Below are 26,234 nucleotides of genomic sequence, written 5' to 3' on the forward strand. Positions count from 1 at the left end.
AGTTTTATTACCAACCCTCATTCATTATACCAACAAAACCTTGCATGCATCTTGCATGCATTTTACCACCAAAGCACTAATCCTTTTAAAACTATTTTATTGTTCCAAGAGTTAAAAATACAGTTGAGTAGACTGATGTTAATATTCAATTTGTCCATCAGAGTCCAAAAAAAGAACCCAGCAAAATGGATCCAGGCAAGCAAAATGGATGCAATTCTACCAAGAAAGGGAGATGGCAAATTGAGAATACATTTTGTCTTTCCAAATCCATGGGATTGGTCCCCTTCCGTAGTCTGTGGTTACTGATTCACATTGAGATCTAAAATGACCACCAGTTCTAGTTTGTGGCCTCAGATCCTTTAGAATCCACATACTCCAGAGCCTTCTGCTTGACTGCCTGAATGCTCTCGGAGGTGCCATGTTTCTTCTCATAGTCCAGGTAGCGCTTGAAGAAGAACTTGACCTTCTTCACTGACACGCTGAGGTGAATCACCCGGTCAAATAGGTCCCTAGAGGGGCACAGGAACAATTAGCATTTTTCACTCTCAATCCATTCACACTAGATTCGGTATGATCTCTTAATCTGTACCACAGTATACAAGTTGTACCCCTTGTCTTCAAGTATTGTGTTGTGCCTTGGAGTGGAAAATCTTAGCTATGAATTTGTCAGTTTCCCTTCATGGTCAGTAAAGTAAGTCTGAAATTCAGCCAGTACAGTCGGTAAGTCTGTCTATGAAGAGACTAGAAATGCCGTTCCTAGGGCAACCAATGTGTAAGGCACCTGACGTCCTTCTGTGAGCTGTGCTTCATCGTGAGATCTATGAATATAGACCACAGGTCTGTCCGCTTGGGATAGCTGCTGAGGACCTTCTCGAACATAGCCTTGGCTCGCTCAGAGTTTCCATACTGGAACTCCAGACGAGCAAATTTGGAGATCAAGTCCACGTCTGTAATGGAAGAAGGGGAGAAATATAAACAAAGAGTCTGCTCTGTGCTACCAGACTGGATGCTATACATTAAAGTGGATGCTTGACATTACAATGTCTCTTATGGACTACGAGAACTGTATCTAGATAGCAAGTTACAGTATAAAAATACCATAAGCATGAACCAAGCTCAGATAAAACACAGCAGCCTAGCCTTAGCACATAGCTAGTGTATGTGAAAACAGAATACATAAAGAATCACTCACGCTCTTTGTTGGACAGGCTCTGGAGTGCCCTCTGCAGCAGCGCGTTGGCAGCATCAGTCTGTCCCTGACGCAGCAGGAAAGACCCGTAACTTTGCCACACGGCCTTCTCCTGCTTGAAGCGCTTTACCATGTTCTTATACAAGCTCTCTGCTTCCTGCACACATGCACACGGGTGGTGTTGGAATCAGCCATCAAGCTAATATGACGCAGAGCTGAATCCTCAAAAAAACGCAACAATGAACATTGGTTTGTCAGCTCAATCAGGACCAATCTCAACTGCATGATGCAAACTGGTGACCCATCCCTCATCTGCCATTAGCAGCATCCATGATCCGCTCTCTGTTAAGCGAAGGGGAATGTTCCCAACTCACCTTGACCTTGCCGGACTTGGCATAGATGTCAGCCAGCTGCTGGTAGACAGGCATGGGCTCACAGTACTGGACGGCACGCTCGAATACCCTCTGCAGACTCTCCTCTGTGCCATACATGTTCTCCAGGTTCAGCAGGGCCACCCACACGTTCAGCTTCTCCTGCTCCTCCCTGCACGTGCACACACAAAGGCAGGTTACGGTTTGTGCTTGGTCACCTAACGCGGACACACGGCTCTGTTTGGACCAGAGTCAAGGTGTGCAAACAACAACAGTCAGGCCAGTGCCGTTATGTCAGGTGGCCATCAGAGCTGTTCACACAGTTTCTCTGAATACCTAAAATACTGGCCCATGTATCATCTCTCACACACCCACCCACATCCACCTACCTGAAGGAGATGGTGCGGAGTGCTCTCTCGGCGACAGCGCGGGCCTGTTCCACCTGTGTCGCCTGAAGGTGAAAGGCCATGTACTGCAACCAGAGCAGGGAGCTGTCCGGCGACGAGAGCAGCAGCCTTTCGAACTGTGACGAGTTCTCCGGCCGTGCGCTCGGGTCCTGCAGCTCAGACTCCAGTCTGCTCAGCTTCCGCTCTGCCTCCTGACGCTCTTGCTCCAGTTCCCGTCGAGACTTCTTGGCCGGCTGGGGGTGGGGTGTAGAGTGAGTGATTTAGGAGTGGAGAGAGGGATGAGGAGAGAGAGAAATTAAAAGACAGAATTGCGTGTGTGAGACAGTGAGAGAAAAAGTTTTTAAAAAGGTCATTTTAAACTGGTGTTTATGACTACGCAGTTTGGGTGAAGAGACAAATGCGACGTTGTGTGTGCACTTATGTGCAACAAAGATTTACAAGGGACTCATGAGTCACAAATCACTTCACTGGGAAAATATCCTGACATATGGCAGAATTCTGGGGTGTGTCACCTTGCTCTGGTCACCCTCCTCCTCGCTGCTGGATTCGTATGTGATGTCTGCAGCACTGGCAGGTTGGAGAGAGTTCAGCGCTGCATCCCAGCAGAAAGCAGACGGTACCTGCAGCCTGCCACGCTCCTGTGCAGCTGCAGATTTACTCCTGCCCTAAAATGCACACACACACACACACACACACACACACACACACACACACACACACACACACACACACACACACACACACACACACGTGAAAAACACACAAGCTCTGTATAATACAATTATTGCAAAATGGCACGATTCCTATATAGAACCCTGACTCTGAATTCAATGCTTCTCGTGGCCGTTACACAAACTGCGATGCAACTGAATTTGGATTATGAAGTAATGAGCTGAGCTTGAGTTGCGGTGGGGTTCACTGATGCTCAAGCAATTTTGGAGAACTCACCCTTTTCCTGGCTTTGTCGGTCTCCTCCTCTCTGAAATACACGTCGACTCCGCTGTCCAGGTCCTCGGCTTGAGGAGTCTTTGCCTCCTCCTTCTCTTCTCTGTCCTTCTGGTCTTTCTTTTGCTTCTTCTTCTTCTTCTTCTTCCCGACTTCATCCTTCAAAAGGTTAGGGGGAAGCCTCAACTTCATCCTCAGCAAAATCCTCACGCACCAGTCCTCAACCGCGCACACACACACACACACACACACACACACACACACACGCACACGCTCGCACACGCTCGCACACCCGCACCTGCTTGCTTTCGGAGACACTGCGCTTCCTCTTGGGGTTCTTTCTGTCATACTTCTCTTTATCTTTTCCCTTCAGACGCAGCGGGAGCCCGAGGGATTCTGGGAGAACGTCGGCTTTCCCGGTGTCGTCTGGGAGTAGGGAGAGGTCCAGACGGTTGCTCTCTGCGTCAACACTGATTATAATACAGACATCAGGCCAAACCCATGGGACAAGGGAACCCCCATTCAACTGAAACTATGGCCACACATTACACTGAAACATGCTGAATCATATTTTCCCCCTTTCTCTTTGTGTTACATTTAATCACACTATGAAGAAAAATTAAAATTCTGGTGACCAATGCTCTCTTATGGCTTTTTATGGAAACCAAAAAATTCTGAGAAAACTGCCGCTCATATAAGACTACAATACCCAAACCTAACAGGCTCTGCTGCTTGTGCAAAGGCTTACTGTATAACTTTGGCCGTCACCAGGGTATTCGGGGGAAGGTGCTCAGTGAATATCTCGTGGTTGGTCACGAAGTAGTTAGTGGCGTTCTGGATCAGGACTCTTCCTATGACTGATCTTGATAACCTGGACCATTTGAACAGGACAAGGAAGGGTGGGTGGGTGTGCATGTGCTTGGGGTGGGGGGTGGGGTAATTTGTTCATACATTTCAACATCAATTGTTTGCTATGTGATTGAAAGGAAGAAAAAAAAACCTGTAAAAATAAATAAACAAATAAATATTGTACACACACACACACACACACACACACACACACACACACACACACACACACACACACACACACAGAGACCCCCCCCCCCCCACTCCAAAATCCTTAAAAAAAAAAAGGGTACTAAAACACTTGAATACCTCACAAATATTCCCATTTCTCCGATGTTCTTGACATAACCTCGGACAACCTGTCCCTCTGAGAGCTCAGACATGGAACCAATGTCTACGTCTACAGCTGGCAAGGCCTTCTCACTATGGATCCTACGGAATATCATTAAAGAGAAGAAACAATCTGATGGCTCCTACTGGTAATAGCCAGCGTCAACTTCATTAAATTATCCTATATAGTCATTTAGCAGGTTATAAGTACAGTTACAGACTGTAGCAGTTAGCATGCACAATGTTAGCACTCCCATATGGTCCAATCATCAGCAGAACCCTGCTAAAACCGATGACCTCTGCTAAGCAGATACTGTTTAGTCACTGCAACATTCCCAAAACGAAGGTGGTGTCGTGGTAGTGGGTCGTCTGCTGGAATGAGTGTAGTAGAACGTAGTATTAGCATCACGGATTCAAACTACCAATTTGTACCTGGATGGGCGCAGAGACAGTGTCAGAGTCTTGTTTGTTTTGACGACGCAGCACCTGAAGGTAAAGACATGGACACACGTGCAGGAAAAAAACAAAAACAAAAACTGATCCTCAAAAACATCAAGACTGACTTCACAATAAAACACCCTGTATGACTACAGTTATTGTTAGATAAAATCTGGCAATAAAAAAAACCCCTCTAAATTATTCATCAAAGTAAACAAGTACGCACTGCCCTACCTGAACAGCTGGCCTTCTTTGTACTGTTCCAGTGGGTTGTCCGTGTACGTGTCTGACAGGTCTGTCAGAGAAGCCAAGCCTGACTTCCCAAAAGGCAGTTTCAGCACCAGGCCTTTCTGGGGGTTGATTTCCTGAACCATTCCCATGGTAACGGTTCCCTGCTTGAGCTTGTGTGTCCCTGCGGCGACAGAGTGCACATGAAATGCTGATGTGACCCGAGGGAGGTATTTATTGGCGTCACAATCACGGCAGGGCACGATGTGCGTGTGTTTGTGTGTGTGTGTGTGTGTGTGTAAGAAACATGATTCAAGAGTGGTGAACGGGGGGGGGGGGGGGTGTATTGTACTGCCTGGCATGGTAGAAAACCACTTATCCAGAATCAATTTTAAACTCTACCCACTAGTTTCAGCTGTTATTGCTGCTTCAGCTGCAGATGGTTCTAAAACAGCATCACAATTCTGACCCTGAACTGCATCATGAATATGGACTGTAGCTTTAAAAGTATTCAATGCTCCTATAGCGGTGGTGTTTCTTCCCCCCCCCCTTAAGTGAGACGGGTTAAAACTTGCTTGCCTATGAGGGAAAGGTTGAGCTGTTGAGCGTTCTTGCTGCTGACCCCAACGACCTTCGCAGTCACACACTGACCACACTTGAAGAGCTTGTGCGGGTGATTGGCCTCCTAGAGCCGACAGCAGGAAAAGAAAATAAAAAAAATAATAAAAAAAAATAAAAAAAAAAGGACAGTGTGACAAATTTGGCTTTTACCTGAAAACGAACGAGGACATTTATGAGCAAGCATGTTTGATGATTCTCAACAGCATTTCATTCGATCTCGGCAGAATGATGCTTTTGGTAAAACCGCATCATGTCCAGGCAGCTGATGTTGGTGAAGTAATTAAGTAAATGAGTTTTAGACTGATCCACCACAGCTGGTGAGGTCATGGAAGTGAGGTCACTACGGTTTGTCCCCTCCTCCCACGCTGACGCAGACCGTGCCTTTAACTCTGCGCCAAGGTGGTTACAAGTTGAATTCCGGTTGGGGGCAAAAGCATAAGGATCACAGTGTACTCACTCGAAGTTTGGTGGTCATGGCCAGGAGCTCCACTGTTCCGTATATGTTTAGAGACACAGCGAGCTCCAGATATTTCTTCTCTGGAATGTACTGCAAGAGTGTGACAACAAACAAGCATCGCAAACAAGCATCGCAAAAAGCATCAAAAATAGGCCTTTTTCACATGCGCGCACACACACACACACACACACACACATACACACACACACACACACACACACACACACACACACACGTGCACGCTCACAGACAGTGCTTACTTTGGATATAAAGCATTTGATCTCCTCTCCAGGTGTGTATTTGCGTTCATTCTCCTGAGACTGGACATTCACGTCCTCCATCAGCTTACTGGAAGAGAGAAGAAGAACCTACCAATTTATCCTTCACAGGAAAACTATTGAGCTCAACAGTCATTAGTAGTGTGAAGCTCGATACCTGGGCAGAAGAGTGAGCTCAGGCAGCGTGAAACATTTTTGGTGAGAGAAGGGTAGGTAACTGTGGAGCAAAAACCAAAAGATCAGCAATTAATAATATCTCACGTTAATATCTTCCAATGGCAGAACCTTAATTTCTCAGCTGTAGTGTGAACTAGATAGGCTCTTTGAACTTGAGCCTATTTGTTAAAACAATCTTAAAACAACCTTAAACCTTACTGCTAAACACCATCCTCTCTCAGAAAAGAATAATTCATAGACACACTTACTTGTAGCCACGGACCTCATGACTTCCGATGAACCGTGCCTTCACTTTGGAGCCTATCTTCAGGGACGACGTCGGGAAGCTGCCCACTCTCGGCGACTCGTGGATTTGGGACACGTGCACGCTCCCCAAATCTCCGTCTGGCAGGGTGACCAGCACGTGCAGGGGCTTGATTGCTTTGACCTCGGCCGCGACGAGTCCGACGTCATAGCAGTGCTTTTGGCCTTTGCTCTCAGAGGTTCCTCTTTCGTGCCGGGTCCCTCTGAGTTGCCAGGTTACGAGGCACTGCCCCCCCAGGTCCTCACAGCTTGGCTCTGTGACCGTCACGGTCAGATTCCGGTCCACCGACAGCTTCTCCGACTCGAAGCGGAAGGTTTCGTTTAGGTGAGTAGTCGTGGAGACCACGGTCAGGTGACCGGTGTTGCCCACTGAGATGACAGCAAAGTCTTCATCTGCGTATTCAACTGTCGCGGTGTGCCTGGAGCATTTGTCCAACTACACACAGCAAAAATCAAATAAACCTTCATATAAAATAAGGATCCGATATTTACATCATATGAATCTTTGAATGCTACAGCTACAAAATGTCAACCTGGAGCCAAGCAATCACCTGAGAGTGTTTACTGATTTACACGTTAATGAATCTAGAGACTAATGGCTATGCTTTTCTCATCACACACCTTTTTCTTCTTCCCTGTTAGCTTCGGTAGGAGGGACACATGGACCTGAGAGGTCACAGGGTCAACATGGAGCACCGCAGCACTGACCTGGTGGCCTGGGGTGGTGTTCACATCTATAGCAGTTGAATGCACACATCAGAAGTGTTATTAAAAAGTTATAGGCTGGAGACAAAAGAGGGGTCAACAAATGTATGCAAACTGGCAGAATTCTTAAAAATTCCAATGGGAAAAGGTCCGTTTGAGGGGCACTGATGTGAATGAACCATGACCTGTTGTGTGGTACTTGGAGGCCAACACAGTGACGCTGCAGAGCTGGTCTGAGATCAGACTGACAGAGCCATCCTCCTTGGTCTCTCCGACTGTCATCTTTAGTTTGTCCCCTAAAGATATAGACGATAGCTGTTGCAGCAAGTCAGTATCACCTGTATAGAGAACGAGAGAGGAAAAAAAAAAAAAAAGATGACCACACATGTCTACAAGTTGACAGCAATGGAACGCAACTCCGCTTAGTGAGTTAACAACGCTTTAACAAAATACTTCGCCACAAAACGTTAAACGCCAAAAGCTGCTTGGGGCTAGTTCACACTAAACAAGTTTCCAGCATGCTAACTTGAATGCAGGACTTCAGTGGCTCAAACAACCAAGGTGACTGCAATTCCCAGCTCTGCCACCAGTGAGTGGAGGAGGGCAGGCCAGCTGAGGCCTACGAAAGGACGACAGCTCCACGTTTCACCCAACAAACTGCATTAGCTCTTACACAAGCTTAGCGGCTGTTCTGTGGCATGCAATGACCAATACTGGACATGAAATGGAGGAAACGTAAGGCAACATGGCAGTCCAGCACCATCCACTGCACAACCTCTTTCACGCAAGGGTCAACAGTAAGACAGCCAAAATGCTTGAAAATTAACAGTGAGACATCTGTAAGGCTGACGCATACAATTTGAGTTGTCTTCTGCGTTTTCCTCTGTTTCCTTTGTTTGCGAGCTAGTCTACAAACAAAAGTTCACTTTGTACTTTGCAATTGGTAGTGAGTGGTAAATTTCCCTGATGCATCACTTGATCCTTGCTAACTAATGTTAAGGAATGAATCATTACTCGAAGGTCACTAGCTAAGTAATGGCATACTGGTAGAGATGGCTACAAAGGTATTCCGACAAACACATAGCTACGCATTACCCTCTGCTTGCTAGATAAATGTTAGCAACATTGAACTGTGACTATTTTTAGATAGCTAGCTACATTCAAAACATTCCTTCATGTAAGTAAAAACACATTCACATTACAGTAACATCCTGGCAGCCCTTCATTTAATTTACTTTATTACTATAATATTTCACTTTTATATTTCATATTGTTTCACTTTGTTGAATGTCACATCACCACTCTCCTACCTCTGGAAGTCATCATGTCGAGGATGGCCCTTCTCTCACGCTGACCCTGGATCAGCCTGGCTTGGGCATCTCCCTCTGCTGAGCTCACGTCCGACACCTTCAGGCTGACCAGGAACCTGTGCTTCTCCTCATCCAGGTTGGTCACCTTGGCCAGGACAGTCTGGCCCACCTGGAACACCCCCGCTGTGTCCGTGATGAATTTATCACTCATGGCCTACAAGGGGAGCCGGATTAGCACAAATCATGCATCAGAGAATGTCTTACGAAAGCCAACAAACTGTCAAGCCCTCAGTTACATGACCAACGTCTAGCTTACTAGCTTATAAATTAAAGTCAACATGAATCATGAACTAGAATGTAGTTTACCTTCTTAACATGCATTTCTAAGTGAAACAGGGAAAATGATCAGCAGTACATGATATCACATGGCATCTAATTAGATTGTGACAAGACGATGTTCCAAAAATAAAATGCAATCAGATCTGGATGCTAGCCTGCTCAGTCAAGGAGGATAATGAAGCTTTGTTTACAGAGTGAAGGCGAGTTGCATTCTTGAAACAGCCTCAAGTAAAATGCCTCAAACATAACCTGGCATTCTCCAATACTCCACCTTCTTCAAAATGCAAAGAATTGAGCCTGTAACCATGATATCGTGGTAGAGGGAACAAGAGTATTGGTAGAGAACAACCAATTACAAAACCTCGTGGCCATGCTAGGTGGTATTAGAACAAACTAGCTGGGAAAACAAGCCATGAAATTATCAGTCAGTATTACACCTTGCCTGTTTGCTATCAACAATTATGTAGCAAAATATCAGAAGCACTTTAGCAGTAAGCAAAAGTCACTGCACTTTGACTAAATATTTTGGAGAAACCAAAACCATGTCTGTTAAATAATTTGTCATTCTGAATTGTGCTCAATTTGAGGAGCACAAGTGCATGAGAAAGTAAAAATAGTATATTCTGATTTCAGGTCGTCTCTAAATAAAAATGAACACCTAGCCAATGAGCTCATAAACGGAATATACATTAATACACAAAAATAAATTCTGACCCCTGCTGGTGGCTTTTACAAATGAGCATAGCAGATGAGCAAAGAAAAACAAATCTTATGTGTACTCACTGCTTTGGGGGCTAGGCCACAGAGGCCATGGGGGAAGTCGACAAAGACTCCGAAGTGCATGATGCTCTTCACCCAGCCCAGCATGATCACGCCCACTCTCAGCTCTGAGAAGGCCGTAACCATGGCACCCGGCTCCAGCGCTGCCATCAACAGCGGCTTCTTGCTCAGAGTCTGCAGAGGGTGTGGTTAAGGAACGGGACTTCACAAAGAGAGCTCCTCGTTCCTCCCTCCCTTCAACAGGGGCAATTGGAGAGGAGGGCATCAGACGAAGGGAAACGTGACAGCTCAATAGATTGATGGACGCTCGGATGCTTGGAGACCGTGAGATTCCAACTGACAGAAGATGAAACATGTACTCCGGTCCACTCAGCACAAAGCTTATGCCCTGAAAAACTTGTGGCCAAAATGTGGCCAGATGACATGGAACCAAAACATATAAAGACGACTCCAGAAGTGAAACAAGACAACAAATAAATCTGAGCTGGCGTGAGTGTCAGCTAACCTTGATAAACCGAACAATTATTAAAACACGGTACTTGAGCGACTATAATTGAACCGTGTGTGGGAAAGGGCTCATTGCCAGGCTCATGTTGAAACAGCATGCTCTTCCCCCTAAAGTCAGAGAGAGGATTCCTCTAAACCAGGTGCAGAAGCATGTTCTGGCTCAGCGTAATCAACACTTAAGCACCAAGTGCCAGCCATGTCCTTCAAGCCCAGTGAAATTACAAGCCTGTGCTCTGTGCTACGTGTCTGCCAATTAGCCTTCATTAAATGTTGACTCCTTTATTTAGCAAGTAGAGAATCGATCGGCGAATATAGTAGACCTGAACATGGCTTGCCAAATAAAAAAACAAAAAAGTAAAAAATTTAAAGCAACATGGGGAAAAAAAAGAAATCTGGTATATTTTCCAGGTAAACCATCCCTGATGTGGGTTTCATAGCATGTCAGTAAGGTGCAAACCCTCACAAAGCTAATACAGACATAACACTGAATCGCTGAGAAAAAAAAAAAAAAGTGTCAAACATTATTGCGGACAAACTGAAACCAAATGGGAGTTAATAGGAAAGGATACGATGCTTTGCTTGTTCTTACGCAGGCACACAGCATCAGAGATGGTGTCACCCTCCTGTAGCGCTGCCCACAGTAAAGGGCAATTGGTCACATGGTCAGAGAGATGCTCTGTGGGAATGAGAGCAGGGACCTCCTCTGGAAGAATAGACACCTCAAGGCCAGTCCGGTCTTTCCTGAGCACCACCGCTTCTACTTTCTGACAAAATCAAATAAGAAGGGGAAAAAGAACTTAAGAGAAAGATTACTTTTATTAAAATCTATGTGAAGTAAAACAAAAGACTGTAAGGATTTACATTCATTTGTGGTTGGATAAATGAATAGCTCAGTCTGAATATAAAGGGAATATAAAGAGGAATGTAGCCCACTGCATTTTTGCTCCAAAAGTAAGCTCAAGGGTCAATGTGGTCAAAGCCCAGTAATGCCCACATATATAAAGACCACATATGTGAACCCTTCCCTGCCTTAAGCAAACCAAAAAGGTCCTCAAATACTTCACCTTTCCGACTTCAAAGGCGAACTTTGCTGTGTTGACCTGCTGTACGTCTCCCTGCGTCACCGCTTTGAAGGAAAGAAGCAGTTTCTCACCTTCAGCGTCACACCTCAGCACTTTGGCTTTTACCACCTGCTCGATGAGGCAAAAAAAGGCATCAAACTTCATCTCCATCGATCATCACCATCGTGTAACGGTGAAATGGCAGACACTGAGAATGGGGCCTTTGGTGCATCCTAGCACATATCAATACCGAAGTGCTATTCTTTAAAATGCTAAAGAGATCAATCATCGAGCCAAAACACAAACACTTAAGCACAGACAGTTTTTCTAAGCGTTCCTTCCCTGCTTGAGGGAGAGAGCAGCATGTGAACGTTAAGGGAAGAGGGACGTTTTTTTGCCCTGAGCCTGGAAAACAAGCGACAGCGCATGGCTGTGCACTGACCTGCCCGATGTAGAACAGACCCTGCGCGTTGATGGTGGGCTCCGTGGTCAGCTCTTCCATAGGCACCAGGCCCTTGATGCCGCCATAAAAGCGCACAATGCAGCCGAAGTCCTTGATGCATACGATGAAACCAAGGAAGACAAGGCCAGGCCGGGCGTCCGCATACGTGGTGAGGACCGGCAGCTGCGACTCAACCAGGGCTTTCTTCCTGGTCAGGACCAGCTTCTTGTTTAGTAGATCCACCGATAAAACCTACGGTTAAGGCGGAAAGACGTAGCTACGCGTGTGGCCGGCGAATGGCAGGTGATTTCAGATTGTTCTGTTCTCGTTTTCACAGGGCAACCCTGACCACTACATCTTTGCACTCTAAACATGTTTCCTCAAACAGTATTATGGGCCGTTTGGGGGGGCGGTGTCACTGCCAAGCGCATGTCTACCAACCAGAAAATGGCCGTGCTCCACTTTTGACAAGATTTCTGAAAAATGCACACATACCATTTGTTCTGTTTGACAGAAGCAGTCTTGTCCAAGTATTACATTTTTTTCTCTCTCACTGCCTACTGCATCTGAAAATGTGTGAGCTGCTCACCCTGAACATCAACCTCATGCCCTCCTTGAATTTCTTTTCAGGGTTGCTGAGGACCACGTCGGCCAGGTGGATTCTGGGAACCAGGCCCTTGATGTGGTCCGAGATCTTCACGTGCATCCCGTACCTCTCCAGGCCCTGTACTGTGCCCTGAAGGAACACGCCTTGGGGTCAGGTTCCATGTCTGCGCACATCCCAGCCACATGCCGTGGATGGGAGTGCAGAACATTCCAGATCACTCACCTCGATGAGCTGGCCCACTCTGATGTCGGAGTAGCTGAAGAAGGTCGCATTGATGATGCTCCTTCAAGACATGAAGCAGGAGGAAAGTCACAAATTGCAGTCTGTCATGTTGCCAGTCACACCCAGTTAGCCAAGTTTTGTTTCCATGTGTTGACACACAGGGTTAACGTTGCAAAAATAGAATGGAAGAAAGCGTTACTCTATTTTCAGCCATTCTGTTTTAGGGGAAACCTTTAAAGTATTTATGCAACATTTTATTCCTGAAGTATAACATTAAATTTACACTCACCAGATAGTTCATCATTTAAAAGACCAACCTTGGCCTCACACACAGACATACTCACTTTCGCAGTGTTGCCAGGTGCATCTGCTCCAGCGGGCTGTAGTCCATGATCCTCAGAGTGTGCTCGGGCTGGGCCAACTGTCTGTTCATGTTAAACTCCTCTTTGGGCTCCTTCATTTGGTTTTTCTGTGAGAACAACAACGCAAACATTAATCCAAATCAGTTAGCAGCTGAGATGTCAATCTGGCAGCCTCACAAGAGCTGTTTGTGACCAAGCAAAAATGGACACGTGTTTCTGGTTGACACGGTGGTTTAGGTGTCAGGTCGTGGACTAAGTAAGTGGAGCCCTTCGCCAAATCTGAACCTTACTCACATGGACAAAGGCAACGGCCCCGTCGGGCAGCTCCATCAAGGCTCCCGAGTGGTGGTGCACAGAGGTCATCCTACAGCCGTGCAGCACCTCCCCTGTGCGAGTGCTCAGCCTGTTCAACACGTCGCTGCTTGGTGGTAAGAGGTGGCTGCGCAGAGACAAGCCCACCAAGCGAGAGGAGGGCTCTACGTAGAGAATGCGAGCGTTCACCTGAGAGAGGGGGAGAACCAAAACAAGTCTGCTTTAAGTTTTGTACTTACTCCTTTACCCTTAGATGCTGTTTTCCTTCCCACTAGTCGTATTAACGATGAAATTCATCCAGCTCTCAATATTTTAGACTTTTAAAATGATCCCTACATTGTGAACGCAACATTAAGGCAGCTAAACTATGGATGGTAGTCACACTTTTTTTTTTTTTGGCAGACTCTTACCTTGTTACCAACGGCATAGGTGGACAGTTTGTCTGGATCAATGTGCATGAAGTCCACCGTGCCAGTGTAAGACGAGAGGAACGTCACAATCAGTCCATGAGCAGTCACCTACGGAAGAGACACACTTGGTTAGCACACTGGCATGAGGGCCGAATCAGAGCGTGCACTCTTGACTTATGGCCAAGTGGCATTTTGGTTGCCATAATTTATTTAAAATATAATTTACATAATTTACGTTATGCCCTGATAAATATTCGAAGGCTTAATTTATACCGATGTTGCATGTGAAATTCATAAAAGCCCAGCGCTGCCTCAGACCCACCTTAACTGTGCAGTGTCTGTATTGCGGATCAGTTCTACCTGAGCTTTAGCTTTCGAACTAAAAAGGTCCTTGGCTGTCCTTACTTTCTTTATGTGAGCTTGGACCAGAAGTCCAGGGAGGAGGCTGCCCAGGGTCCAGCCGTGCTGGATCTCGGCACAGGCCTGCGCGATGGCCGAGGGGTCCAAGGAGAGACGCGCCACCCGGCCACTGCTCTGCACCTCCTCCAGCAGTGCAGTCACATACTGACCCACCTTCAGATCTGAGGGGACAAGGTTACACACACCTGTACCTTATAGGAATCTAGCGTGGTTGATGCAACACTTAGGACTCAATATGACAAAGAGACAGCCTCAGCTACAGGTCAGGATCCAAGGTTCATCAGTCAGCTCTAATGTTATGGTATAATCAGTTAGGACAGCAGTTGCCCAACTCAAGACCAAGCCTGATTTTATGTAATCTAATGTACCTTGATGTCAAACAGTCATTTGCGAATCTAAACACTTAAAACGCCTCATGAAAATGCAATTTCGAACTTCTGGTTGCATGTTAAACAGATGATAGTGTGAGACATCATTCAAGATCCAGTTCTGCCTCAGGTGTTGAGGGAGGTGTGCCACATAACAGACTAAAAAGCACAGGAGGCCTCAACACCCTCTTCTGACAGGATTTTTTCTTCTCTTCTAACCTTGTTTAAAGGACTTGGCTCCAGTCTTTGTCTCTTTGGGAAGAAAAGCTTTGGTTCCTTTGACTCCAATATCAATAAGGAAACCGTGATCCTCAACACTCTCCACACAACCGCCAAGAGTCTAAAACCACATGGAAACCCCCCCCCCACAGAAAACCATGAATTTAGAGCACTAAAACAGTATAAATATGGGAAAATTCCCATATCAGAATTTGAATGCACATCCTTACTAGATAGATTATGGCTATGAGCGGACATACTCACCATGCCTGCTTTTAGAAAGCTGGAGCTGAGTTCCTTGTTGACCTCTTTAGGATTGACAGAGACTTTGAGACTGATGAAGCCCTCTTTGGATGGTTCCAAGGACGACACTATGCATCTGACCAGCAGGCCTGGGGCAAGGAGGTGTGAGGGGGAGACTACGTCCTGCATATACGTACATACACATACACGCACACAGTAAAGACACGTTGGCTATTCACCCAGTATACCTCAGCAGCAAGCAATTCCACTACAAACATAAAACTAAAAGTCTGCTGGGTAAGTAGCATAATACTTCCATGAGGTGTTTGTTGCTTATCCCTTCACACACACTTCTAAACAGAGAACTGTTTCTGGTTAAGGTACAGTACTGTGGTAAGTCAGTAGCAGTAAGGCACTATGGAGAACAATGTGTATTTTATGAAATCCTTTAACTACACATGCACTTTGCATTGCACAAATGTTGAGTGATTCATATAACTTAAAAAATATGCACATCTCTCAGCCTCTTGTCATATTGGGATGAGTTACCTCAAGATCATCACCAGTGTCCACTTTCTCACTGAGGATCTTGTTGTAGGCGTCGCAGATGCCAGAGATGGGCAGGTATCCTTTGAGGCCGTTAGGCAGACCCAGTACAACTTCGAAGTCCGAGATCTCCTTCACAGAGCCAAGCATGACAGTACCCACCTTCAGATTCTACAAGAGGAAAAATATCAACAGTGAGGTCTGGCAAGGTTAGACACAACTGGACTTTTTCAGAACAAAGATTGTCAAATAACGTGTGTCTCTAGAATCAAACAATTAAAGGAGTGACTCAACATGTTTTAACATGACAAATAATTAATAACGATTAGGGGAGACATTTTTGCAGGATCTGTATTTCAAAATGATGTGCATTAGTAACTTTTTTTTAAAATGATTAAGTATTGATTTATTACTAGGAACCTCAGTGATTTGGAGGTGAACTACACCTTTATGCTTGTTATAACTCCAACACTCAACCAAGAAATCTCAGTTTCACTGTGAAATTCAGTCCAAAACTAGGATTGACTGGCCCCGATTAATCCAAGAGATCTGTGTCCAAAAGGATGAAGCGCGTTGGATAAACTGGGTTGCTTCATCAGCTCCTACCTTCAAATGTAGGATATCCACACTGGTAGCAGCATTGAGCTTCAGACCGTCGGCTTCAGTTTTCCATGCTTTGCCCTTCTCCTTATCTTCCTGTTTATTATCGGCCTTTCTTTTCTTTTTTGTCCCTGGTTCTCGAGTCTGAAAGGAATAACAGAGACTAATAACTATGTGACTTCTAAGTGAAAATCAAGAACACAAGCATCAGGGTTCTTTGAGAAAGAAAGGTAAAATATGTCCACCAACAGGTGTTACCTCAAAAAGATTGTCAACCTCCACACATGGTTTGACAGCTTTAGGTTTGGAGGCTTTGCTGTCTGAGCCACCACGAGGGAAATCTTCCTCTATCGACGCCATGATTCAGTGGGAATCTACATAGATGCACATGGGACATCGCCAAGATTCAGACACAAGCTTACACTGCAGAGCATGCTAGCCAGTTAGCTAAGGTTACAATGCAAAGAGTTAGCTAGCAATGTTAGTTAGCATGCCGCTAGCTAGCAATTAGTTAGCATGCAGCAATGTCCTGGCCAGCACAGCCCTGACTGCAATAAGTTCTCAGAAAACTGACATTTGTTTTGCCGACTAATAAAGAAAACAATGCCAAAATAATTTAGATGCTCAAACCACTAGCTAGAAACATCTCTACTGAACGGTACGAGCCAGCCTGCAGCAAACAGGTTTAAAAACCACATGGCTAGCGAGGAAAACCATCACAGCTAAGAATACATACACAATGACCTAAACGTTATACTACACACTTTAAAATTTTACAATCTATACTGCTAACAAAGCAAGAAAAACATTCGCACTGGGCAATTTACCCACATTCACAAAGCTGATGACTGTTATGTAGCTCAATAATTGCAATCTGTTAACTTCCATGAACTTAACCTCACATGTTCTTCTCAAAGCATGCCATGCTAGTGACCCGGAAATAAACAATGGTAGGTGTGCTTTAAAGGTTAAAGACCGGGGAACGCAAACAACCAATAAAATGAACTGTTTTGTTTATTGACGTTAAAATAATCCAATCGAATATTTATTTGAGAAATTGATTCCTATCTTGACCAATCAACATCATATATGTGAGTAGTTATTAAAATAGGTGGAACTTCCTTTTTAAAGTTCATTTGCTTTACTCTCTCAAATTGAAGGGCACCAGTTCAGTAGAAGGGGTTGAGATTAGTAAAATAGGTAAGAAGCGTTATATTTATATTGACTCTAAATGTGCTTTCTTAAATTTTAAGGTATTCTTATTTGTTAATTATAATTTCAGTGTATATGTTTGTTTTTCCTCCGTATACCCCGTGTAGGGCACAATCATACAATCATGCTAGCTAGTCACACAGGCGCGGAGCTTTCAGAAGGGATGTGAATTACTCTCGTACATTTCATCATGCATCCTCTATTTTGGCACTTGGTTGTTTGCATCGACTTCATGGCGTTTCATGCCGACTTCAACACATTTGCTGTAATATTATTTTTTACGAAGAAATTGCTAAAGTCATTTCAGGCCTTCCAAGATTGGAATAGCTGCCTTAGTTATGCTAGCTAGCGTAGCTGTACGTTACACCACGTAAGCGGCTTTATGCGAGTCGTGCTGACTAATGATGGATGTGAGTCTCATGAGTGTCTGCTGAATATATGTGAACAGGAGCGCATATTGAGAGATGGCCGGACACGACTCGGGAGCGCAGCACCAGTTCACTGGCATTGCCAAGTACTTCAATTCATACACCATCACGGGAAGAAGAAATGTAAGTTGTAGACTTTTATTTATTTCCCTAAATAATTAGCTAGTTTCCTAAAGAAAGATTAGTCCTAAACCTTGTGCTAGTCTGGGAAGTCTGATAATGTATGGAATTTTATTGTAGGGAATTGTTTATTGCACAGATGTTGACTGCTCCTTTGTTGACTAACAAACTCTAGTACCTCGTTTATTGTCTGAGATGGAGCTTATGTATTTTGCACTTCTAGGCATCAGCATTGATCCCTGTATTTCAACAGCATTCTAGTTCATTAGTATCTTGGGTCTCTAACCTACTGTACTGCCTAGGATGTACTCCATGAGTAAATGACAGCATTTTTGTACGTCGCGCTGGAGAAGTGTCTGCGAAGTGTAGATTTAAAAGCGTGAACAGTCTCAGGAAAGCATAGTAACAAAATGTATTGTGAAAAGCATGCAAATGTCAAATTATAATAGACTCTAGATACATTTTGGGACAGTAAATGACTTTTTAAAAAAAAAAAGTCAGAGACTACATGGAAAATCAATAAAAGTCTTTAAGATCTTAAAGTTCTTAATGAGGATAGGAAGGACTTTCCGTCCTGAATCACCACTGGCATTAATTACTCCAACGCTTCTCTTGAACAATCTTAATGTTTTATTTTAACCAAGCACTACTGATTTTCATGCAAGGTGCAGGTTAGTAGTTTGAAATGTATTTTGTCTCCCCGTTGCCTTTAGTGTGTGCTGGCTACATATGCCGGCATTGCTGCCATTATCCTCTTCTTCAAGTTAAAGCCTAAGAAACAGAAGGCTGTGACTTCAAGCTAGTTTATAGTAAGGTAAGCAATTGCAGCTACTGTTATGAAATCTGTAAAGCAGTTTTGTCTGACTTTGTTCAGAGCATAAAACATTTATTACAATGTGTTTAACATTTGAATAGTAATTGTTGGAGCTTAATTCTCTCCTACTTTTTTTTGCAGGATCTGTGTGATTTTTCCACACAGGGTGAAGATTGGTCTTCTCTTTAGTACCATGTTGTAAAATAAAAGTTGGTAAACACCATTTAGAAAACGTTTTATTTACACATTGGGCTCCATTATAAAAGACTGTACAGATTGATAGGCTGGGGCACAAACCCAAGCAGTGGGTGGCAGTGATGTGTAAACAGAAACAAAACTTGCAGCTTAAGGACTGAGGTTCACACTTGCATATGTACAGCTACTCCTAGAGTCAGTGCGATGAGGACAGTATTCAAAAAATAGTTACTTGGAGGCTGAAGTGCATGACTTGATATCTGTTCTGTGTGCAGTACAACTCAATATGACTCACTAATGGAAATATGTGATTGACAACCTAATCAAGGTCTCACAGTCTCATTCGAATGTCCCGTTAAGAGGTATGGTTGAGCAAAACATTTGAATTATACATCATACGCATGTGGCATTGCTGGGACGTAGTGACTTGAAGATCAATGCGTCTGCACTACTGAACTGTGTGAGTTATGTTAGGGCCGTCACTGTGGGTTATATGCGCCGGCAGCCAGGAGCAAGTTGCGTCTGGTGAAGTGGACGTGAATGACTGGTGCAGACTTGGTGAGATATGTTCCCAGCAGCAACTCCTGCGAGTTGTCAGACAAGTGTATGTGACCAGTGGCAGCTGTGAAATCGTCCGTTTCCACGTCGTCAAATGCTCTGATGGCGTCCCACAACCGCACGGTGTTGTCCATGGAGCCTGGGAGGGGAGTATAAATAATCAACATTTTTTAAACAGGCTTGTTGGTCGTCATAAGCTTACTCTTTATATTATGAGGAAAAAAAAAAAAAAAGCTGACTGTGCTTTCTGCCGTTTTATTAACCCAGCAATAGTTGGGGTTCCCTCAGTTATGAACCGCTTCTCAGGATTTTGCTTTCATTCAGAAAAGATGCTAAAGCTGCTACAATGAATGCTAGAAGGAGGAGTTACAGCAATGAGGGAAAAATGAGAGCATGCTAACAGACTCCCTGAAGCTTCCATTTGTTGATCACTCCAGTTTGCCAACTATTCTACTGATCACCAACTATTCTACTGAGCACCGACTTTGGAAGACGCAATAATCCACGTGGCTCACAGAGCACACGCACCTGATGCAAGGATCTCGCCATCTCGGCTGAACTTCAGCGCGTAGACTGTGTCCGTATGTCCCTTCAATTCTCCGATCATAAGGCCGTGACCAATGTCCCACAGCAGAACCCTGCCGTCCGTCGAGCCAGATGCCAGGTACTTGCCATTGGGTGAGAACGCCAGGGAGTGGATGGGTCCCTGTGGAAGAATAAATATAGATTTTGCTGGTGCATTTGGTTTATTATAATTTATTTGCAAGTGCATATACAATTTATTTGAAAACCATATATAATTAGAACATTTAAGTACTACAAAACATTTTTTACTATCTCTACACTCTTTCTACAGGACATTGCAGTTATTAGCCTTATACAGACATCTTGTTTATTTGGAAACCTTGTGTGCCTCACTGACATTTTTACTATATACACACACAAATATATATAAAAATATAAATGCAAATTAGCACCATCATATGCACTTTTTCTGTTGATCAATCTGTAATAAAATCGTTCTGAAGGGGTACAAGACGTTTCACAGAAGCCTACCTTGTGGCCGGTGAAAATACGGGTGCACTGCCCATTTAGGGCATCCCAGAGACGGACGGTTCGGTCTGCTGAACCCGTGGCCATGTAGTTGGAGTTGGGGTGGAATCGGGTGCAGGTGACGTCGGCAAGGTGTCCGGCAAACACGCGCAGTGGCTGGTAGTGGTCAGTCGCCCACAGGCTATGCGGAAATCAACACACGACACGTCACACATGGCTAGGCCACAATTTATGACTAAATGACAATCATAATGGCCCAAAGGAACAGTGCCTAAAATGTAAGTAATAATTAAATATTCCTCATGTGAAAATTGCATCAAATAAGTCATACTATGTCAAGAAAATAATATTCATGAATCCCATTCTCCCGAAATGGACAAAGCTGATATCCAGTATTTCATACCGTGCTACTCTGTCATGCCCTCCAGACACAAAGTAATATCCATATGGGGAGAACTGGGTATCCCACACTGGGTAGTTGTGTCCCTTATACGCGACTAGGCAGGTGAATGTCTGTAGGCTCCACAACCTGACCGTGCCGTCTTCAGAGCTGGACAGCAGGTAGTTCCTGCAGGATAAAACGGACAAAACTGACACAGTGAACCAGGGTGGAGGTGGTCTTGGTGAAGGGATGCTAAAGCCTCTTGTTTAAAATCAAGGGGATCACGCATGGCGATGTTAGATGGACAAAGATACTACATGAATACACCAATAATGTTTTTCTTCATTTAAATGCAAAATCTGACATGGGGGGCCTTTCTGTGTTGGCCTATGAGGCTGGCTGCTCTAACCTGTCTGGGCTGAAGCTGATGCCGTACACCGGCCCACTGTGGCCGTACATGATCTTAAGCTCACTGGCCGTCTTCTCGTCCATGATTCTCTCCAACACGTCGTCGGACTCCTTGTCTATCAGGCTGAGGTCTGAAATGTGTAGTGCAGACACGGTTCATGGATATGGATTCTCTTTCACCCTTCACCTTTTCCACATTTGGTATATTTCAGACTTAAAATGGATTCTTTTTCTCCCATCAAGCTACACATAACATACAATGTCAATGCCAAAACAGGTTCTGGAACGTTTTGTAAATGTACTAAAAATAAAAGATGATATTACACTTACATAAGTATTCAGACTTTGATCATGCTACCTCTCAATGGTCTTTGAAATGATTCTACATCTTCATTGGAGTTCACCTCTGACACCTCTGAGTTCTCACAGCTGATGGTGTATGTCAAAATCAAAACCAAGCAATGAGACAGGTATTGGGATAGACTAGTCAGGACAGAGGGAAACTGAAGTTGAAATACACCCCCCCCCCCCCACCCAAGATCTTTTGGGAGAAGGTTTACATTTCAGCAAGATGACAATCTGAAGCAAACTGCCAAGAAAACAAAAGAGGCTTCAGGAAAACTCCTGTGAATGTGAGCCAGTCACATTCTGGCCCTGAAGCTGACAGAGCATATTGGGAGACACTTGAAAATTGCCATGCCCTCACACTGCCCATTCAAACCTGGCTGACTGCAAGCAATTCTTTCAAGAACAATGCAAGAAACAGCCAACAGAAAGGTGTGCCAATTTTTGTGGGTTCTTTGCCAAATAGACCTGAATCATTCTCAGGAATCATTCCCAAGTAGACCTGAGGCTGTCATTGCTGCCATCAAGGTGCTTTAACCAAGTGAAGGAATTGAAAACTTATTTAGAGGGAATATTTCAATTTTTTTCTTTTCAGTGCATTTAATAAACAAAAAAAATCAGCTTTTGCTTTGTCCATATTTTGCTTTTGCCAATATTAAAATGAGTCTGAAACCAAATGTGGAAAACATGAAAGGGACTCAACATTTGGCATAGACCGTAACTACCTTAACACAAAGTACCAACAGTGTGCACAAACCTCTTACCAAACCGGTGTGTTTACGTGTTACTCAGACTAAAATGAGGAAAGTGATCTAATCTGTGCTTGAACTGATCCAGCTCGACCTCACCTGCTGCTGATTTGACTTTGCGCAATTTCTTGGGCGTGACACTCCACACGCGCACCGTGGAATCGGCAAAGCCTCCAGCTATCAGGCTGGAGTCGTCGGTGAAGTCCACTGCCGTCAGGCCCTGCAGAGTGCAGCAGGGTCAAACCAGGGTGCAGCCCATGAGGCTTTCCAAAGCAACGTAATTCCATCCATGTTCATAATGTAAAGCATCTTCCTTGGCAGGGGCCTAAAGGTTTATATCTTCATGTACAGCTCATATATTTGTGGATGAAAAACATAAAAGCTTGGCGGGAGGGGGTCTGCTAATTATCTTGTTATGGGATTATGGGATCTGCATCTAATTATCTTAATTAACCTTTTTCTCTGGGCTCTGGTAAAAATGGCCTTTCAGTTCTTATCCTAACAAACGTTTGGTAAGCTAACAAGGCTCTCATAAGGACAATAACCATGCAGTCTAAGAACAGTCTGGTGCATTAAAGCCTACCTGATAAGCGTTGAGGAAAGTATAGAAGCATATCGAGGGCAGGGTCTCCGGGCTGAGCCTGAGTCTCTTGGTGGTCTCTTTCATGTACATGATTTTATCTAGTTTATCCGAGTCCTTCAGTTCTGGAAGGGGAATCCTGTGAGACCAAAGCAATAACCGAAAAACATAAGGTGCAAGGTCCTATGACGTAGTCTTTATGTTCCTATTCATTCATCTGTTCAGGTGAAAATTACATAATTAGTCAAAATCAAAGGTTTTTTGAATTATACAAAGGAATATTCACATTCACAAACAGCTTTTTTATTTAAATCAAGAACTGCTAATGCAGATGAAGTGCTATGGCTCAAAATGTCCACACTGTGTGATGACCTGTTTTGCTGTGGGGCGTTGGGGTCTTGCTTCTTGCTTTTCGAGCCCATGCTGTCCTTCTTTGGCTTCTTCTTCTTGGGCTTGCCCTCCTCGTTTTCTGCCTCCTCGTCCTCGTCATCCAGGGGCACCTCGATCTCCGGCTCCTTCAGCAGCCCGTAGAACACCTGCAACCACGATGCAGACAAACGTGGTCACTAGCCTCAGCACAGGAAACGCAGCAAAGCCAGCTGCGCTCAAGCTGGTTTCCTCAGCAGTACTTAAAAAGTTCCAAGTTCCTAAGCTGTTTTAGTTAGAACTTTGAGTCCTGAAAGAACAAACACAAAGAATACTGTCTCTATCCTCCTTTAACATGCAGTGAAAACTACAAATTATCATTTTATAGAATGTCTCATTCAAAACTTTCCAAAGAACCTTTACAAGTCCCATCTTTTTTTTTTCTTCTGACACATGTAATATTAACAAACACCAACACGTAGTGACTACCAGGTGGACAATGAGGACTGGTTTGTTGACCATCAAAACAACCTGACCGATGGCAGACTGATTATCCACCCTGTCTGCAACAGGAAACGGAAAGTCCTGTGCGCTCACCTTGGTTTTGTTGGCATCTCGCCGGGCTTCCCCCGCCAGACTCCCAGACATACTGTCTATCTGGCTCTTGCTGCGCGGCATGCCGTCGAAGATGTCGATGTACAGGTGCTCCTGGATGATGTTCCAGATCTGGTTATTCTGACGCTCTTGCAGGTGCCTCTTGAGCAGCTGATAGGAGTCACGCGAGATGCGCAGCACGAACCGGCTTGTGCGGAAGTCCAGCAGCGTCTCGTTGCCCTTCATGTGTTCCTTCTTGGTCAGGCCCGAGAGCACACGCAGGTCATCCTGGTAGTAACACTCCTGGTCCCCGCTGAACCTGGAGGGAGAGAGGAACAGGGTGAGGCACCACTGGTTTCCCCAACACTGATTATGCATGTCTGCCGGATAAGAGCTAAATGCTTGGAAAAATTAACAACTCAAAAGCCAGCCAATATGATTTTGTCCACTACGCAAGACATGTATTCAATAACTTGCATTTCTCACTTCATGCCAATGTTGCCATCATCTTATCACTTATAGTTTGCTACAATTGGTATAACGTGATTCAGACTGAGATACTCTGACTTACTTTTCGAAGAAAGCTTTTGCTTCATTTTCGTAGTTGTTGTAGACTAGTTCCAGGTACATGTGAACGAAGAGTGGATAGAACACCTGCGAAAGTTCGGCCCTATGACAGTCGAGCACCGACTCAATAAACTTTTTCAATCCGCTGTAGTACACTTGATACAAAGAAGGGTCCCCCTGCTGGCTGTACGCAGAAAGGACAACGCTGACATCTGGCTGGTCCTCGCCACCTACAGTTGATATAGTAAACAAAAGTGACACTGACGGATAAGCATTGAAAAGTAGTTGTGGCTCACATTTTGAAGATTTGTTAGTTAAAATGACAGCGCTTCACTGCTTGCGTACCACGAGGTTGTTTTGGCTGTTACCCTATTGTGGATTCCACACCTATCTCTAGCCAACTTGCTCAGCTGGGGAAGACGTGTTCAATAAGATGCAATTAAAACTTTTACATGTTCAAAAGCTACAAGCATCAAACGAACTATCGTCAGGCCGCAAGCTGGCTATCCAATATATCTACAAAGTACAACACAGCTAAAATCCACCTTTAGCAGGCGTAGAAGCCACGGTGTTCTGGGAGGCGCCTGTACCAATGGACACACGACTGAGCAGAGAGTTTGCATCTCCGCTCTCAGCTCCGACACTCGCCCCTGTGCCCAGTCCACCTCCGCCGGCTTCGGCTCCCTGCGTGTCGTCGGCCTCATCCGATAAACCCGCCTCACGGCGAAGGATGTCGACCGACTCCGTGAGGTTATTCCTCTTGAGAAACTGTAGCACGGCGAGTAAAGTTTGCTGGTCTTCGGGTTTCGACGTTCCTGTCGACGGGGCTGTAACTGGCGACGTGGAAAGTGCCCCGCTTGTTAACCCAGGGAGATTTGCTGACCCATCGCTCAGAATGTCGGGTTTGGTTTCTTTCTCGCTCTCCGGATCGGTGGGTCCATCTTGCACAGTCGCCATTTTCCCAAGCGCGGAAGCAACCTGCGTGATGACGAAAGCACGCAGGATCGACGTAAAAATACGTGCAATTTCATTGGTTGTGTTCAGCCATGTGGGTGCTACAAAATAAGAACAGGTTCATAATGTACGGTCCAATGTTGTACTATACACAAATAGTATAAGGTATAGGGCTACTTTATACTGATCGTAATAGTGTGCGTTTTGGCAGGTTAGTACACAAAATATTAGGGAGGTACTATAGATGCATTCCAATCGCACAAGTAGTTCACTGTAAAGAGGACTACACAAATAAAAACTATCAAACCGAAATTGTCAGAGCCGAGTTGTGCCAAAGTGCCAAATGTTCATTTATGGAGCTGTCAAGTCAGACGGTTCGAACGAACTGCAGTTTGCAAAATTAGAAGAAGCTTAAGTGTCTTGCAACTGTTGCTTACAATTAGTGGAATCGTAGTATCCCACAGTCCCAGAATATCCGTCACAGAAATATCATCTTAAAATGCGTTGTTGACTGTTGTGTTCTGTTTTGATTTATGCACACTTACCTGCTCGCTGTGGTTTCATGTTAAACAGATTGCTAACGTGTGCAAGCTATAACACCATAACTATAACTCTTCAAAGGTAATACTTGAATTGAAAAATTTAATGTTGAAGCTCTTTTTCTGATATTGTAATTATAGACATATTGATGTTAAATACTGTATTTCAGTTTCATCAATAGATAAAAAAAAAAAGTAATGGTACTAGTCATTTTAACATAAGATAGCTAGCATTATGGGACAATAGTATCCATCGACAACAGAGTGATTCATGCTGCATTCCATCCACAGTGTTCCTGAGCAGTCTCCTGGTATATCTTACAT

At 44.5% G+C, this 26,234-nt stretch overlaps 3 protein-coding genes across 3 annotated transcripts; 1 reads left to right on the forward strand and 2 right to left on the reverse strand.

Annotated features, from left to right (window-relative positions):
* Positions 1 to 80: 80 nt before the first annotated feature.
* pdcd11 (programmed cell death 11) lies at positions 81 to 16,970 on the reverse strand. Its single transcript, XM_027005612.2, has 36 exons — positions 16,878 to 16,970; positions 16,305 to 16,420; positions 16,053 to 16,190; positions 15,450 to 15,617; positions 14,922 to 15,083; positions 14,658 to 14,778; positions 14,056 to 14,231; positions 13,651 to 13,758; positions 13,223 to 13,429; positions 12,911 to 13,035; positions 12,567 to 12,627; positions 12,327 to 12,473; positions 11,738 to 11,989; positions 11,299 to 11,424; positions 10,804 to 10,998; positions 9,731 to 9,901; positions 8,609 to 8,822; positions 7,484 to 7,636; positions 7,215 to 7,327; positions 6,539 to 7,029; positions 6,271 to 6,330; positions 6,096 to 6,183; positions 5,836 to 5,925; positions 5,337 to 5,442; positions 4,764 to 4,941; positions 4,524 to 4,577; positions 4,071 to 4,193; positions 3,661 to 3,783; positions 3,211 to 3,382; positions 2,916 to 3,071; positions 2,480 to 2,632; positions 1,950 to 2,200; positions 1,564 to 1,732; positions 1,193 to 1,346; positions 782 to 947; positions 81 to 509 (listed from the first exon to the last, which is right to left on the reverse strand). Exons 2-36 carry the CDS (start codon positions 16,404 to 16,406, stop codon positions 338 to 340), a joined length of 5,445 nt encoding a protein of 1,814 aa, XP_026861413.2. The 5' UTR covers positions 16,407 to 16,420; positions 16,878 to 16,970; the 3' UTR covers positions 81 to 337.
* A 169-nt stretch (positions 16,971 to 17,139) lies between these two features.
* Positions 17,140 to 18,843, forward strand: atp5md (ATP synthase membrane subunit DAPIT). The gene is made up of 4 exons (XM_027005626.2): positions 17,140 to 17,246; positions 17,707 to 17,809; positions 18,520 to 18,620; positions 18,762 to 18,843. The coding sequence occupies exons 2-3, from the start codon at positions 17,723 to 17,725 to the stop codon at positions 18,607 to 18,609; spliced, it is 177 nt and encodes a 58-aa protein (XP_026861427.1). The 5' UTR covers positions 17,140 to 17,246; positions 17,707 to 17,722; the 3' UTR covers positions 18,610 to 18,620; positions 18,762 to 18,843.
* taf5 (TAF5 RNA polymerase II, TATA box binding protein (TBP)-associated factor) lies at positions 18,844 to 25,377 on the reverse strand. The gene is made up of 11 exons (XM_027005625.2): positions 24,963 to 25,377; positions 24,422 to 24,647; positions 23,854 to 24,169; positions 23,263 to 23,426; positions 22,894 to 23,029; positions 22,410 to 22,530; positions 21,218 to 21,347; positions 20,830 to 20,994; positions 20,430 to 20,607; positions 19,902 to 20,079; positions 18,844 to 19,512 (listed from the first exon to the last, which is right to left on the reverse strand). The coding sequence occupies exons 1-11, from the start codon at positions 25,372 to 25,374 to the stop codon at positions 19,295 to 19,297; spliced, it is 2,244 nt and encodes a 747-aa protein (XP_026861426.2). The 5' UTR covers positions 25,375 to 25,377; the 3' UTR covers positions 18,844 to 19,294.
* Positions 25,378 to 26,234: the final 857 nt, after the last annotated feature.

Source organism: Electrophorus electricus, chromosome 16 (assembly GCF_013358815.1).
Source record: "Electrophorus electricus isolate fEleEle1 chromosome 16, fEleEle1.pri, whole genome shotgun sequence".
Lineage (NCBI taxonomy): Eukaryota > Metazoa > Chordata > Actinopteri > Gymnotiformes > Gymnotidae > Electrophorus > Electrophorus electricus.

What these genes read in the sequence shown, in the direction of transcription:
- pdcd11 (XM_027005612.2), bottom strand. Translation starts at nt 16,406, where the DNA reads ATGGCGTCGATAGAGGAAGATTTCCCTCGTGGTGGCTCAGACAGCAAA. An exon ending in CATGAGGTCCGTGGCTACAA is followed by an intron (nt 6,331 to 6,538) that starts GTAAGTGTGTCT and finishes TTTGCTCCACAG; the next exon opens with TTACCTACCCTTCTCTCACC. An exon ending in TCAAATGCTTTATATCCAAA is followed by an intron (nt 5,926 to 6,095) that starts GTAAGCACTGTC and finishes ACACTCTTGCAG; the next exon opens with TACATTCCAGAGAAGAAATA.
- atp5md (XM_027005626.2), top strand. Translation starts at nt 17,723, where the DNA reads ATGGCCGGACACGACTCGGGAGCGCAGCACCAGTTCACTGGCATTGCC. An exon ending in CCATCACGGGAAGAAGAAAT is followed by an intron (nt 17,810 to 18,519) that starts GTAAGTTGTAGA and finishes CGTTGCCTTTAG; the next exon opens with TGTGTGCTGGCTACATATGC.
- taf5 (XM_027005625.2), bottom strand. Translation starts at nt 25,374, where the DNA reads ATGGCGACTGTGCAAGATGGACCCACCGATCCGGAGAGCGAGAAAGAA. An exon ending in AACGCCCCACAGCAAAACAG is followed by an intron (nt 23,030 to 23,262) that starts GTCATCACACAG and finishes TTGGTCTCACAG; the next exon opens with GATTCCCCTTCCAGAACTGA. An exon ending in TGGCGAGATCCTTGCATCAG is followed by an intron (nt 19,513 to 19,901) that starts GTGCGTGTGCTC and finishes CTCCCCTCCCAG; the next exon opens with GCTCCATGGACAACACCGTG.